At 39.5% G+C, this 15129-nt stretch overlaps 1 protein-coding gene across 1 annotated transcript in view; it reads right to left on the bottom strand.

Moving 5' to 3' along the window:
• The window catches only part of RAB37 (RAB37, member RAS oncogene family), a 103617-nt gene extending 92931 nt beyond the window's left edge, over positions 1 to 10686 (bottom strand). The window contains exon 1 of the mRNA XM_060764737.2: positions 10666 to 10686. Coding sequence (XP_060620720.1) covers positions 10666 to 10686 — 21 coding nt within the window. The remainder of the gene's footprint in view (positions 1 to 10665) is intronic.
• Positions 10687 to 15129: the final 4443 nt, after the last annotated feature.

The raw sequence follows: 15129 nt of genomic DNA, 5'->3' as shown, positions 1-15129 counted from the left end.
AGCAATAGGGTATCTTAACTAAAACTTTTTTTTCAAATGTCTTCCTATAACTACTTATGTAAACATAAGCCCCATTGAATTCAGTAGGATTTCCTGAGCAGATATCCACACTGCAGAATTATAACAGTTTTATCCTATTTTAACTACCATGATTCATGGAGACAGTAAACTCATCTTAAAACTTTTCTTGAGTTGTGACACTAGAATATCCTAGCACAGAATTCTAAGGATACATCTTCACTGTAAAATTAATGCAAGTTGACATCATTTTAATTGCCTTGCCTCAATGCTGTGGAATCATGGGAGCTGTAAGTTCACAAGGCCTTTAGCCATCTCTACCAGAGTGTTGGTGCCTCATCAGACTATAAATCCATGGATTCCATAGCATTGAGCCATAGGAATTCGAGGGCAGATCTACATTGCCCACTTATCCCAGGGGCAATTGGAGGTGCCCCTATGTTAATTTTATCAATATCTGTATGTATGTATTTTTTTCTTTACAATTTTAACTTGTAAATCGCCTAGAGCATCTTGGAAAGAGGGCAATTAATAAGTAATTAAATGATGATGATGATGATGATGATGATGATAATTCTGGATTACCTCTGGGATGGTTTAAAGTGCCACCTCACTGGCCACTCCAGAAATGAGGGTGAGTCCTGACTTCCAACAGTGCCAAACCTGGTTCAATGCCATTAGACGGTCACCTTTACCATCCTCTCCTTCTCATGGTGGCCAACAAAAGGAATACTGCTTGTGTGAGACATTTGCCACCTACAATGAGATAAACTGGGGGGGAGGGGCAGTGTTATGTTGTGGGGAGGGGGAAGGGAAGAATCATCCCATCTTCTCTCCCTCCCTTCTCCTAGTTCTCTTAGTTCTGGCCAGCATCATTCCAGTCAATGAACAACTAACATAACCCATGTCATGCCTGCTGACTCTCATGACAAGAAAAACAGGAGGGGACAGTGAGTACCATCCCATGTTCCCCAGGTTGTCCAAGTCCAGGGAACACAAAATGGCCATGTAAACAGTTGTGGGCAGTTCCACATCAAAATCACTTGACTGTTAACATGGACCCAAAGTCATGGTTTGCTCCAGATTCTAGGGGAAGAAACTTTGGTTGATGTGGTTAAAGACCATGTTAAGCCGCTTTAGTTCATATTAACACAACTCAGCTCCATGAATTGTTTAATTATTATGGAGCTGTGCCCAATTGTATAGTATAGATTCACTCTAAATCCCCAAACAACAAATCTCAAATTCTATAGATTAGAGGCAAAACAGTTAAATGCATATAGATGCACCCACTGGAATATAGTTCAATAGCTCCCTACTTAAAACTGAAGTTTTCTGCAACTCTTAGCCATCTGAAGGAGAAGGAAGGATATCATTCTCCAGATGTTGAACTATAACATGCAGCATTCACCGCCATTGGTTATGCTGACTGGGATTACTTGGAGTTGCAATTCCAGACCATCTGGAAGACCACCAGGTTTTCACTGTGTGCATATTTTGTATGGTATAAAAAGACATATCAAAATGATGACAGGCATGCAAAAAGTTCATTGAAAATACAACCAGGTAGTTAACTTTGACCACTGTAAAGTAGAAAAAGTTCAATTGAAAGCAAGGTGCATTGTGACTGCAATTGCAAAAGCACTTTCCTGGAAACAAGTATGATAGAAGTAAATAAGACTGTCTTCCCAAAGTAGACATAATATATTATTTATTTATTAAAATGTTTATACCCTGCCTATTATCACCAGATCTCAGAAGTCAGGACAGTTTACAAATAGCATTTAAAGAGTTTAAAAGCAACAACATCATTTAAATGGGCTAAAACACTAAATAACATAATGAGTTAAAACAAGTTTAAAAGATGCAAATGTTTTAAAATTATCTATAATTAATTAGGTTGAATTAATGAGGCTGACAGGGCTTGATCAAAAGGTGAGTTTTAACTTGGTACCCAAATGAAGTGAGTATTAGCACCAGTCGGTACTCTAGAAGTAGGGTATTCCCCAATTAGGGTGCCACAACGGAGAAGGCCCTTTCCCATGCCCCAACACAGTTCACTGGCCTCACTAATGGTGAGGAATGACTGTGGGATCCTTCCAATGTTTTTGGTTTGCATCTCATGTCATTCCTCACCATTTGTGTTTTTAAACTAACATAAATAAGCACGTATTGAGCAGAAATATAGCCAAGGTCACCAGTGAATTAGGGTCAGTAGGATTATCAACAGTAGGGAAGAATGTTGCAGAGGTGCATCATGATTAATTAATTATATTTAAATAGTAATTCAGACTGGGCTGCACAGGACAAAAGGCTGCTGACAATTGTAATGAATTAAGTGAGCAGAATCATTATAAAATTACTGATACAACATGGGGTTAAAACATCAGATTCATACAGTGAGGCAGAATGATTGAAAAACAATGATCCTGTTATACATGTTATTTTTAATTAATATATAACACTAATGGCACACATCCCAAACAGAAATACACACATCTAAACATAGTAACAAAAAAACCCACACACAAATAAAATAGTATATAACATATAGTAATATTAGATATTGGATACATATGTATATCTAACTAGCTGTACCTGCCACACGTTGCTGTGGCCAACCTTCCCTCCCTCTTTCTCTCCTTCTTTCTTTCTCTTTCCTTACCTTTTTTTCTTTCATTCTTTCCTTCCTTCCTTGTCTTCCTCTTTCCTTCCTCCCTCCTGCTTTTCTTTCCCTTCCTCTTTCTCCCCTTTCTTCCTTCTCTACCTATTCTTGGACTGCAACTCCCAGCACTGCTCCTGGTCAATCTACCTGTCTGTCTGTCTGTCTGTCTGTCTATCTGTCTGTCTACATATCTACATATCTATCTATCTACATATCTACATATCTATCTATCTATCATCTATCTATCTATCTATCTATCTATCTATCTATCTATCTATCTTATCTACCTGGAGGATTGCTGGGAGTTGCAGTCCAGGAATAGGATATTGGAAATATGCAGGTAATGGGATGCTCTCAAAGAAATCCAAGGAGAAGAAAGCTTGCAGCTTGGAAGCAGTGTATTTGGATCATCCTTCTCTTCTAAAGGGCCAGGTCTAGGATACTGGGAGCTGTAGTCCAGAAGAGAGTGTGGATATGCTACTGTGTGTTTTGTTTGCCAGGGGAAGTTGCTTTTGCACATGCACCGTAGCATATTTTTGCTTTTTTTTTGCTATTTAAGTCCCTTCCGTAGTGTTTTTCAGTGTTTTCATTAGTGATGATCACTTGTTCGCCTGATAGATGTGTTGTGTCCAAATTTGGTGTCAATTCATCCAGTGGTTTTTGAGTTATGTTAATCCAACAAACGAACATTACATTTTTATTTATGTACATTCCACTAGTGACTATTAATTAGTGATTTTAATTAAGTAACCATAAAACACATGCCCAATAGTTCATTTCTTGCTTTCCCATCATTAGTACGAAAGTAGTATAGGGTTATTCTTCCATTCATGTATACTTCTACTTGGAAAAATAGACAATTTCCCAAAGTCCATAAACATCATCTTATCTCTGCTCTCTCTTGAATCAATTGCAAGCAACGATCTTACTACAGTTGTTGAGTGCTTTCAAATCACTTCCAATTTAATATAACCCTATCAAGGGGTTTTCTCAACAGATTTATTAAAAGAAGGTTTGCCATGGACTTCTTCATCAACTGACAACTTGCCAAAGGTTACTTTGGCCCCTTCTACACTGTCCTTATATCCCAGGATCTGATCCCAGATTATCTACTTATCCCAATTATATGGCAGGGCCCTTCCACACAGTCATATAACCCAGAATATTAAAGCGGAATAACCCACAATATCTGCTTTGACAGTTCAAAGCAGATAATGACACTCCAGTTCAAAGCAGATAATGTGGAATTTTATTCAGCTGTGTGGAAGGGGCCTCATAGAGACTCATATAATCCAGTTCAAAGCAGATATCTTGGGATCAGATCCTGGGCTATAAGGACAGTGTAGAATGGGCCTCAGTGAATTTCTATGGCTGAATGAGAATTCAAACCTTGGTCTCACAAAGTCATCGTGTGTCATGTAAACTGCCACACTGCACTGGCTCTCATCACTAGATAACTTTCCCTGTAAGACAACAAGGCAAATTTCATTTCATCTCTGCAGCTCTTTTCTCCGCTCGCCAACTCTCCCTATCTTCCCTGAAGAAGTAATGCTGCTTACTAAGTACAGCAGTTAACTAATTCAATGTTAGACGGATGAAATCAATATCAGGATGTGTCCTTTCCTGGCCCTATGCTTTCTTTCTTACTAAGGATGAACAAGCAAGGCACATCACGTTTGTGGTTTAGTTAGCCTTCTGTTGTTTTGCTTGGCTGACAACACTGCAAATGAACCCCTCAAAATGCGTATCAGCTCATCTCGAACAGCTCTGAATCAGTTCTTTGATGTGGAAAAGGCCACATTTTATTGTCAATGTAGGTTGTATTTTCAAAGTGCAGTTTATGACAAAATAGGATACACGCTGGTTCTTGTTTTATAGAATATGCAACTGACGTCCTGGGGACTTCAAAATTTATGTTTTGCTCTTGCCCACAGAAATGCCAAATACAGGTTTAACTTGACAACATCATTCTCTGTTTAACTGAACTTTGAATAAGCAGAATTGTTATTTAGAAATATTTTGTGTTAATTTCCAGAAGAGCCACGAGGGGGCAGCCATATGACAGAGGTAACAATATGGCTATGGTCATATTTGTATATATAGTGACTCTATGAATTTCATAGGGTTTTGTTAGGCTAGGAATCTAAGGTTAGATCTACATTGCCATATAATCTATACTATCAAAGCAGATGATCCATATTATCTGATTTTAACAGGATTATACAAATCTACTGTGCCATATAATCCAGTTCAAAGCAGATAATCTGGATTTTATATGGCAGTGCAGATAGAGACTATGACTGAATCTACACTGCGATATAATCCAGTATCTGATTCCAGATTATCTGCTTTGTACTGGATTATATGAGTCTAAGTGCGATATAATCCAGTTCAAAGCAGATAATCTGGTATCAGAAACTGGATTATAGGGCAATGTAGATGGGGCCTAAGAAACTGAAATAGGTTGGTTTGCAAGTCCCTTCCTCTGAAATATAGCCTACTGCACCTGGTGTTCATTGACAATACTTCACTCAAGGACTAATAAAGGTTGACCCTACTTAGCTTCTTTCTCAAAGCAGATAATCCACGTTATCTGCTTTGAACTGGGGGCCCTTCTATACTGCCATATAGAATCCCAATTATCTGCTTTAGGCTCACATAATTCAGTTCAAAGCAGATAATGTGGACAATCCACTTTGATAATCTGGATTATATGACAGTGTAGAAGGGGCCTTGATTATCTGAGTCCACACTGACATATAATCCAGTTCAAATCGGATTATCTGGATTTTATATGGCAGTGTAGAAGGGTCCTAAGAGCACATGTAATCTGGTGTTTTAGGAAATTTGACACTTTTAGAGCTCATATTCGGGATCTAAAATGGGATACAAAACTCTCTTTCTAAAGCAGATGTGGGTCTCATACATCCATCCAACTGTGGTTGGACAGCAGTATGCAGTATTTATCAGCTGACCAAATAAGAATTGAAAACATACATGATTTTCACCCCTTGTAGAACCACCAAATGTGAAGGAGTGAAGAAAGTCAGCTCGGACTTTTTCTGTGCTTTTAGCAGCAATTTGATATCCAAAAATCAGCACATTTTCCACATCACAGACATAAAGGTTTATACAAAAGCTGTTTGATACTGTCTGCAGGAAAGTTCTTTGAAAAACTGGCAGTCTTCCTGTAGTGATTTCAGCTAAATCTGCGGACTAGAAGGTCCGTGCCCGGTGAGCTTCCACTAAACTAGATCAGCCAGAATGCAGATCAAAGCACTCCAGGTTTGAAGGCAAACTGCAGAGGTTGATTACAGTCACCGCTAAAAAATGTACAAGCACATCTTTACAGTAAAATACAAGGCATTTTGTATATTTTGACAGCTATTCAGACTTCCCACACCTCCTCCTGATTGGCTGGCTAGGATCCTTGCAGGGATTGACTAGGTTTTTGTTCTTTTATCATAAGACAGGAGGAGGGGATCCCCATGGTGGGAGGGAGAAGAGCTGATTATTAGTTGGTTTAAAGGTCCAGTCCATTGCAGAGACACATGGTGGGTGTGAAACTGAAGAGGATGATGATACGGATATGCAGTTGATTCCTTGATTGACTCAATTGTCTTTTTCCACAAAGACAAAGGTGTAAGGTACGGAAAACAAAAGGTAGTAATGCTGTATATCTAGAGGCTTGGCTATCCTTTCAAAATGCTAAATTATTTATCTCTGTCTTAGCCTTCTCTTCCATGAAAACCATAAGATCCTGGTCATGTAAATAGTCAATTAAATAGTATAAAGTATAAACACATCCCTGGTGATAAAGGACTATCTGTCTTCCACATATACACAAAGGAAGTTGTATTGTTAAATCTAGGAGATCGCTGGAGGGACTTTTTGATGGCTGAGTGATTTCTGTTTTCAGAAACTTAAGGGGAACAGATGCCATCACAATATATCTAATTTAGTTCTATACATTTAGGAATTAATATAGTACACAATTAATACAAATTACACAAAAATATCATTTAGTACATTTATTAATGGGTTTGATTTTTATGTATTTTGGAGTACAATTGATGCTGGTCCTCCAGGAACCTCCAGTGGCTTCAGAACAGCAAAACTTCAAGGCAAGGAAAAGATTTTAAAAATAAAAATGAAATCATGTCTCTTCCTTGAAGTCTTCTAAATGTCTACATTAAATTGGGAGGGGGGCACTGTGGATCAGCAACACTGTGACTTATAAATATAGGACTAAACAAAACAGTCCCAAGAGGTGTTGAAGAAAATTTGGCTTTCTGCAAGAAACATCTGTAGAAATATCCACAGCTGCAAACTCAGCCAGCAACCAGCAGCACCTTCCATATGACAATGAAGAAACAGTGCCAGGTTGAAGTCCACATCTTTAGCCTCTGGAGGTTAGCATAAAAAAAAATAACTCACATGTGTTGTTTATCAAGTCAGATGTTTCCTGAGTTTTCATTAGGGATACTTTTCAGAGGATCATTTGGAGAGAACCATTGCCTGGCTTCTACCTGTATGTTTACTGGTACACCATAAGGTGAAATGAAAGAAGCCAAGTAGTAGTAGTAGTAGTAGTAGTAGTAGTTATTATTATTATTATTATTATTATTATTATTATTATTTCTTTAGTACATTTCACATTTTTCTAAGTTTGAGAACTGTACTACAACATTGAAGAGCAGGGTTATATAACACTTTATTTATATTCCACCCTATCTCCCCAAGGGGACTCAGGGAGGATCACACTACACAAACACGGCAAACATTCAGACAGAACAGAAAGGAGGTATTTGTGTTGACGTCCAGCTTTTTGTCACCTTGGAAGTTGTGCTCAAATCCAGCCACAGGGGGTGCTGTCGCTCCATCCTCTATGATGAAGATCCATTAGGACTTCTTCCTTCCTTCCTTCCTTCCTTCCTTCCTTCCTTTATTTATTTTTTTGGCTGCCAGGCATTTTTCTTATGGTGTTGTAAAATACCTCCCTCGCTTATTTTAGTGGTACCTAATTTCTCTACTTACAGCTAAAGTTGTTTTCTAACTGCTTAGGAAAAATAGTGAGCTGGGCTGACAGTCGGGTGCTCACGCTGGCCTGGGGCTTTGATCTTATCAATTATTGGTTATTGCCCAGACCTAATACACTTTTTATACACTTTCAGTCCCAGAAACCCCTGTGATAGGTTCATCTTAGGTTTGCTATAAATCAAAAATGACTTGAAGGCACAAAGTCACACATGTTTAGGGAATAATGTAGCCCTTCAGATGTACAGGAGTGCAACTCCCAGCATTCCTCCCCATTGGCTACATTGATGAAGACATTGTGGGTCATACAGTTTAACAACATCTTCAGCAGTACGTGTGAAAAAGATCTTGGAGTCCTCGTGGACAACAAGTTAAACATGAGCCAACAATGTGATGTGGCAGCAAAAAAAGCCAATGGGATTTTGGCCTGCATCAATAGGAGCATAGTGTGTAGATCTAGGGAAGTAATGCTACCCCTCTATTCCACTTTGGTTAGACCACAGCTGGAATATTGTGTCCAATTCTGGGCACCACAATTCAAGAGAGATATTGACAAGCTGGAATGTGTCCAGAGGAGGGCGACTAAAATGATCAAGAGTATGGAGAACAAGCCCTATGAGGAGTGGCTTAAGGAGCTGGGCATGTTTAGCCTGAAGAAGAGAAGGCTGAGAGGGGATATGATAGCCATGTATAAATATGTGAGAGGAAGCCACAGGGAGGAGGGAGCAAGCTTGTTTTCTGCTTCCTTGGAGACTAGGACGTGGAACAATGGCTTCAAACTACAAGAGAGGAGATTCCATCTGAACATGAGGAAAAACTTCCTGACTGTGAGAGCCGTTCAGCAGTGGAACTCTCTGCCCCGGAGTGTGGTGGACGCTCCTTCTTTGGAAGCTTTTAAACAGAGGCTGGATGGCCATCTGTCAGGAGTGATTTGAATGCAACATTCCTGCTTCTTGGCAGGGGGTTGGACTGGATGGCCCATGAGGTCTCTTCTAACTCTTTGATTCTATGATTCTATGATTCTAGGTCTACATGATTCTCACACCTAACCTAAAGAGATTTTATTTATGGTAATCCCTTGATATAACATGGGTTAGAAATGTTTCAGTAAATAGCTATGAAGAATCAGATGCCTTTTTCAGGCTGCCAGTTGACCCCCACATACAGAAAGAAGTCATCTTTGTCAGGAACCAGTTATCTGAAACAGATAGCGACTGATTTCAGCTGCTTTGTCTTTTACTGTTGAAAGCACAACAGCATTTCTGATTAGGGCACACCTCAAATGTCTAATAATTGTGAGAGATGTTCAGTATATATATATATATATTTTATTGCAGCATTGAATGTTTGCCAGTGCAGACTCAGATAATCCAATTCAAAGCAGATAATGTGGATCACCTGCTTTGATAATCTGGATTATTTGGCAGTGTAGAAGGGGCCTTTCTGGCACATCAGTGTAAATTCAATGGCAAAGCATAGATGGGCAGTAGTTTTTATAAAACAACTGGGATCCATCTTTGTCTTCTGAACCCTGTGTAGTGAGATAAAATGCATCTATGACACAGGGGAATGGGGGATATGATGTCCTGTGGGAGTTGTTTTTCCTTTCCTGGCCCACAAAAAAAAAATTCTCTGCAGATTGTCAGATCTAAAAGACAAAACTGGGCCTTTGCGCTACACTGTAGCATTCATTCATTTTGACACTCTTTAACTGCAGTGCTCAATGCTAGGAAATCCTGGGAGTTGTAGTTTGGTAAGGCCCCAGCACTCTTTGGCAGAGAAGACTAAAGACCTTATGAAACTACAGCTCCCATGATTCCATATCATGAGCCATGACAGTTAAGGGGTGTCTATTTGAATTAATTCTACTGTGTAGATCAGGGGTCCTCAAACTAAGGCCCGGGGGCCGGATGCGGCCCTTCAAGGTCATTTACCCGGCCCTCGCTCAGGGTCAACCTAAATCTGAAACGACTTGAAAGCACATAACAACAACAACAACAATCCTATCTCATCAGCCAAAAGAAAGCCCACATTTACCATTGAAATACTAATAAGTTTATATTTGTTAACATTGTTGCTAATTTTAATTATTGTATTGTTTTAAAGTGTTTTTTACATTACAAATAAGCTATGTGCAACGTGCATAGGAATTCATTCATATTTTTTTTCCAAATTATAATCTGGCCCTCCAACAGTTTGAGGGACTGTGATCTGGCCCTCTGTTTAAAATGTTTGTGGACCCCTGGTGTAGATAAACCATTGGAGACTATAGGAATAAATCCCACTGAAATTCAAATGAAGTTTTGATTTCAATGGAATTTACTCTAGTGGTAACAAAATATTAGCATTTCAAAATACAACAGAACATATTAATATCCACTGATAAATACATTTACTGACCTGTAGAAAAAAACATAGGAACGGAACCACAGCAAAGCACTTTGGAATCACATTAATTTCAATAGAGATGACATTACATAATCAATTGCTCTCACTATAATCTGGAGAATTTAATTCCATTTAACATTGACCAGACCTCATCTAATAATAGTAAACAGGTTAAAAAGAATCTAAACAATATTTAATTTTTTTTCTATCAGTAATATTACAGTCAACCTTCCACATTGGCCAAGCTTTGGATACAGGATCCCATGAAAATGATAAACTGTCTATAAAAAAACCATAGCAATCAATTCCATTAAAAATCTGCAAAAGAAGAAATGAAGAAATGGAAGACTGACTGCATGTCATTCAAATTCCTAAATGCACATTATGGAAAATTGTAATGAAACAGATGCTTATAATTTAATTAAAAGTTTAAATTGTCATAGTCCATGCACTCCTGTACTGTCCAGCCCTTCATTTTTTACCCATTATAACTGCATCCAGCAGTGTCAGAAAGGATTCCCATAGATGTGCGTGAGCATTCAGAGATATCTCCTTACCCTCCTTTGGAATTTCTGCATGGAATCTAATTGCATTGCCTTAAAGCAGCGTTCCTCTGAGCACTGACCCAAATAGTTTTATGCCTTTTGTTTCCACCCGATGAGCAGGCATTTTAGTGATTCACATTACAATGATGATTACACATCTCTCCTACTATCCCATCTTCCCCACAAAAGAGACTGAAAACCCCAGGCCACAGTTCATAATCTTTGGGTGGCCTTCAGCTGACAGTGAGGTGGGTCGAACAGCAGCTGCATCAAACTGTTTCAGCAGTTTGTGGCTGTTTTGATGAAATTATGGAGTTCCCAAAAGCACAGCCAGAAGAGAACCAGTCAGCTTTATATTCATCTTATAGACTATGTCTGCCTTTAAATTGCGGGTGGCCCACTTTTTCTGTCCAACAGCGTTAAAAGAGGCAGTCTCTTTTTCAGTTCAGATGTTTCTGGTACTCTTTGAATTGACACGTAATTTTATCTAAAGAGACAAGGTGAGGTAGTTGCCAATTGTGCCACTTAGGCTATGGCACCATGCCAATCTTTCATACCCCAAAGCTTTTAAAAGAACTATTTTACGTTGATTTTTCTCTTTTAATCATATTGTTATACTGGTGGGTTTTTATTTTATGTGATAAAGGTGTTGTTTTTTTTACCTTGTGCTGCAGTTTCTACCTTGGTTGTCTTACATGCTGTTTTGTCATTCTTTATTATTTGTATGTTATATATTTCATTTATTTGTATACTCTCCATAAAACATTTTTGGGTGGTTTAATGGTACTGTAAACATCCAAGGAATCTGGAAAGAAGCTAAAAGATCATGATTCTGGAGACTAGGGGCCCTTCCACACAGCCCTATATCCCAGAATATCAAGGCAGAAAATCCCACATTATCTGAGTGTGAACTCAGATAATCCAGTTCAAAGCAGATATTGAGGGATTTTCTGCCCTGATATCCTGGTATATAGGGCAGTGTGGGTCCTTGGTTCAATTCACACTCAGCAATTAAAACTTTGGATGGGTAATCACTCTCATTTCTAGAAAACCTTATAATAGGGTCCTCTTAGGGCAGGCATGGGCAAGCTTTGGCCATCCAGGTGTTTTGGACTTCAACTCTCGGAAATCTCACCCAGCTTACCATCTGCTAGGAATTGTGCAAGTTGAAGTTCAAAACACCTGGAGGGTCAAAGTTTGTCCATGCCTGCCTTAGGGTTATCACAGATCAGAAGCAACATGAAGGTATATCACCACCACAACAACAACAGTTCAGTAATGTTCTTCAGGCCAAATCCTTGCACCAATGTGCAGGAGGAGCAGAAAACTTTAATGTATATATTGGCTGTGTTGACTACTTATGCCAACAGTTGAGGATGAAACCTGTCTTCTGAGTTGCATTCACCACTAGATTGCCAGATTGTTCATGCCACTCTGAGACTGTCCTAAACAGAACTGTAACCTGTTCCTGGGTTCACCATAATTTCCTTTTATATCTTCCTACAACAAACTCAATTCTTTGTCAAGTGCAGGTAGGACCTTCACCTGTTTCCCACTCCAACATCCTTGCCCTCTATCCTAGCAACTGACCAGGTAATGCAGAAAATTCAGATTGCCCATTCCCTCCTGAGAGAACAGCTGGAGCTCACAAAATCAAGAAAACATTTTGTTGGTGCCAGGGACCTTTTCTCAATGCTGGTAAACAGCTTATACTATTTCTGGCCACACAACTACAAACCTATATTGGGCTCACTACACACTACATCAAGGATTCAGACCACTTCATGGGGAAAAAAATCAGCAATCTCAAACTCAGTGTCAATGACAAACTGATCAGATTTGATGTGGTGTCTCTGTTCACCAAGGTTCCTATAGCAGACACCAGAATCAACCAGAATTTCCCAAAAGACATCACAGCCCTGTTTCAACATTGCCTCACTACAAGCTAATTCCAATGGAGCAATGCTTTCTATGAACAGAAAGATGGAGAAGCCATGGGGAGCATCCTTAGGGCTCTTTTTGTCCAGGGGCGCTCTTGAGGCGCTCTTGGGGGGAAATAGACCTTGACATATGTGAGTTGTAGTTACTGGGATGTATAGTTCACCTACAATCAAAGAGCATTCTGAACTCCACCAATGATGGAATTGAACCAAATATGGCACACAGAACTACCACGACGAACAGAAAATATATATCAGTGATTGGTTGGGGGGGGGGGGGAGGGGCACCAAAATACTGTTTGCTTACCGCTGAAAATTACCTAGGGCCACCTCTGCCTATATCCCAGAATATTAAGGCCGAAAATCCCACAATATCTGCTTTGATATGGGTTATCTGAATCCAGGGATATTCTGGCTTGATATTCTGGGATATACAGCTGTGTAGAAGGGCCCTTAGCCTGGTCATAGTAAATTTCTACATGGAACACTTTGAGAAACAAGCACCAAAAAAAGCCTACTATATGGTTCAGATATGTGGATGACATCTTCTCCATTTGAAGCCATAGAGAAGAAGAACTAAACAAGTTCCTGGACCTCATCAAAGAGGCTGACTTCTTGGTTACCAGAAATCTTGGCCTGAGTCATCACGCCCTAGTAAACTTTGGGATAGATTACTATAATTTATTGCACAATGTGTGTAGGAGTATTGCAGAAGACAGTTTGGAAGTTCCAGCTGTTTCAGAAGATAGTAGCTTCCGTCTTCTATATGTCTTCTTCAAAATTCCCCTTCACAACAGACATCACTCACACAAAAGGATTGGACTATCAACCAGCTACTTCTCAATCCACAGAGGAATAGACACTTGGTACCTAGCAAGTGGAGAGTGGGGGACTTTCGTGGTCTCTGTGTATCCTCTAAACTAGGGGATAAGTAGGAATTGTGGATACATAACAGTCATGACTGCAGGTTATACAGTCGTAACTGCCATAGAGGATTCTGACAATGATTATTACAACTGCTATTATTAATTGAGTTGTATAAGACACCCTGGAAATAAAAGTAACCAACCAAATAAACAGAATTGTACAGAACAAGCAAAAAGAAGAAGAATAAATAAAATGTGTTTGCACCTCTTAGAAGTTAATGTTCCCAGCATGCTTCATCACTGAAGCTGAGGTCCACAAACATCTAGAGGACCATTCCAGAAAATAAACTTAGACTGTGATTACTTTGTAAAAAACAATCATGGATTTCTTCTGTGGCCTTCCTCTTGTCTGCAGAAGTGTTTTTACCTCAATCCCCACACATTTTCTAAATACTCAAAGATTTTGTCTTTCTTGTCTTACTCTTTTATCTCTCTTTGTGCTGATAAAATTATCCCCTACTTCATTCTATATTTATGGTCTAGAAGAGCTCTAGAATAATAGGTTCCAGTTGTATGTTGAATAAAGCAGCTTCCTTCAGAATTTTCAAATATTCCTATGTGGGAAAAAAAAAGCCAATCAATAAAACGTATCTATCTATCTTTACACCGGGCATTTTTGTTCCATTTTGCTGCTTTTAATCATGGCAAGGATATGGCCTGCAGTGCGCCATCTTGTCATAAGATTGTAGGCCCAGCCCACATTCCTCCCAAAGTGGAAGAGAAGCACTGAAAGGCATTTTATCCTCCACCACGGGGAGGAAAATGTAGTTCGTGTAGCTCCGACAATGCTATCCGCACTTTCCACCCCTTTTTGCCATGTGATGGTAGAAAAGGAGGCAGGGCAATGCGCATTGCCGCCTTTTCAGCCATCTGATGAGAGGAGTGAAAGGGTGCCAGAGCACTTGCTCCCATCCCCTCCATGTGATGAGGAGAGAAGGGAGGGCACGCAGAGTGCCACATGTCGCCCCACATGCCTTCTATTTTACCAGTGATTGCCAACGCGAACAGCAAAATAAAATACCATGTGAAGAGGTTCTAACACACCATAAAACACAATACATGCATCAAAACATATGTATAGGAATCTAACATTACTACAAGGGTGGTAGAGTGACACCCAACAGCTATCCAATTACTATTCTGCAACCAAGGTACAATGATCAAAAAGTATATATCTATGTACAGTATTTATGTATGGGTTACAAAAGGTTCCAGGTTTTAAAAGCTATGCTTCTAAAGTGCCAATATCCTACTTGACTGTTGTGATTTAGGTTGTTGTTATTGTATGCCTTCAAATAATTTCTAACCTTAAGGTAAAGCTATCAGGATGTTTTCTTGGCAAGATTTGTTCAGAAGAAGTTTGACATTGCTCTCCTCTGTGGTTGAGAGAGTGTGACTTGCCTAAGACTACCCAGTTGGTTTCATGGCTGAGCAGAAATTTGAATCCTAGTCTCCAAAGTCACAGTCCAATGTTCAAACCACTGCACCATGCTGGCGGTATTTACTCCCCGTGGAGTAAATAGCACCAAGTCTAAGGGAAAGACATCCATTAAAGCAGGTATGTCCAAAGTCTGACCCGGGGGCCAGGCATGTAGCCGGAGGGGGGGGGC

This window comes from Anolis sagrei, chromosome 2 (assembly GCF_037176765.1).
Source record: "Anolis sagrei isolate rAnoSag1 chromosome 2, rAnoSag1.mat, whole genome shotgun sequence".
In the NCBI taxonomy this organism is placed as follows: Eukaryota; Metazoa; Chordata; class Lepidosauria; order Squamata; family Dactyloidae; genus Anolis; species Anolis sagrei.
This window is presented reverse-complemented; position numbering and strand designations above follow the sequence as displayed.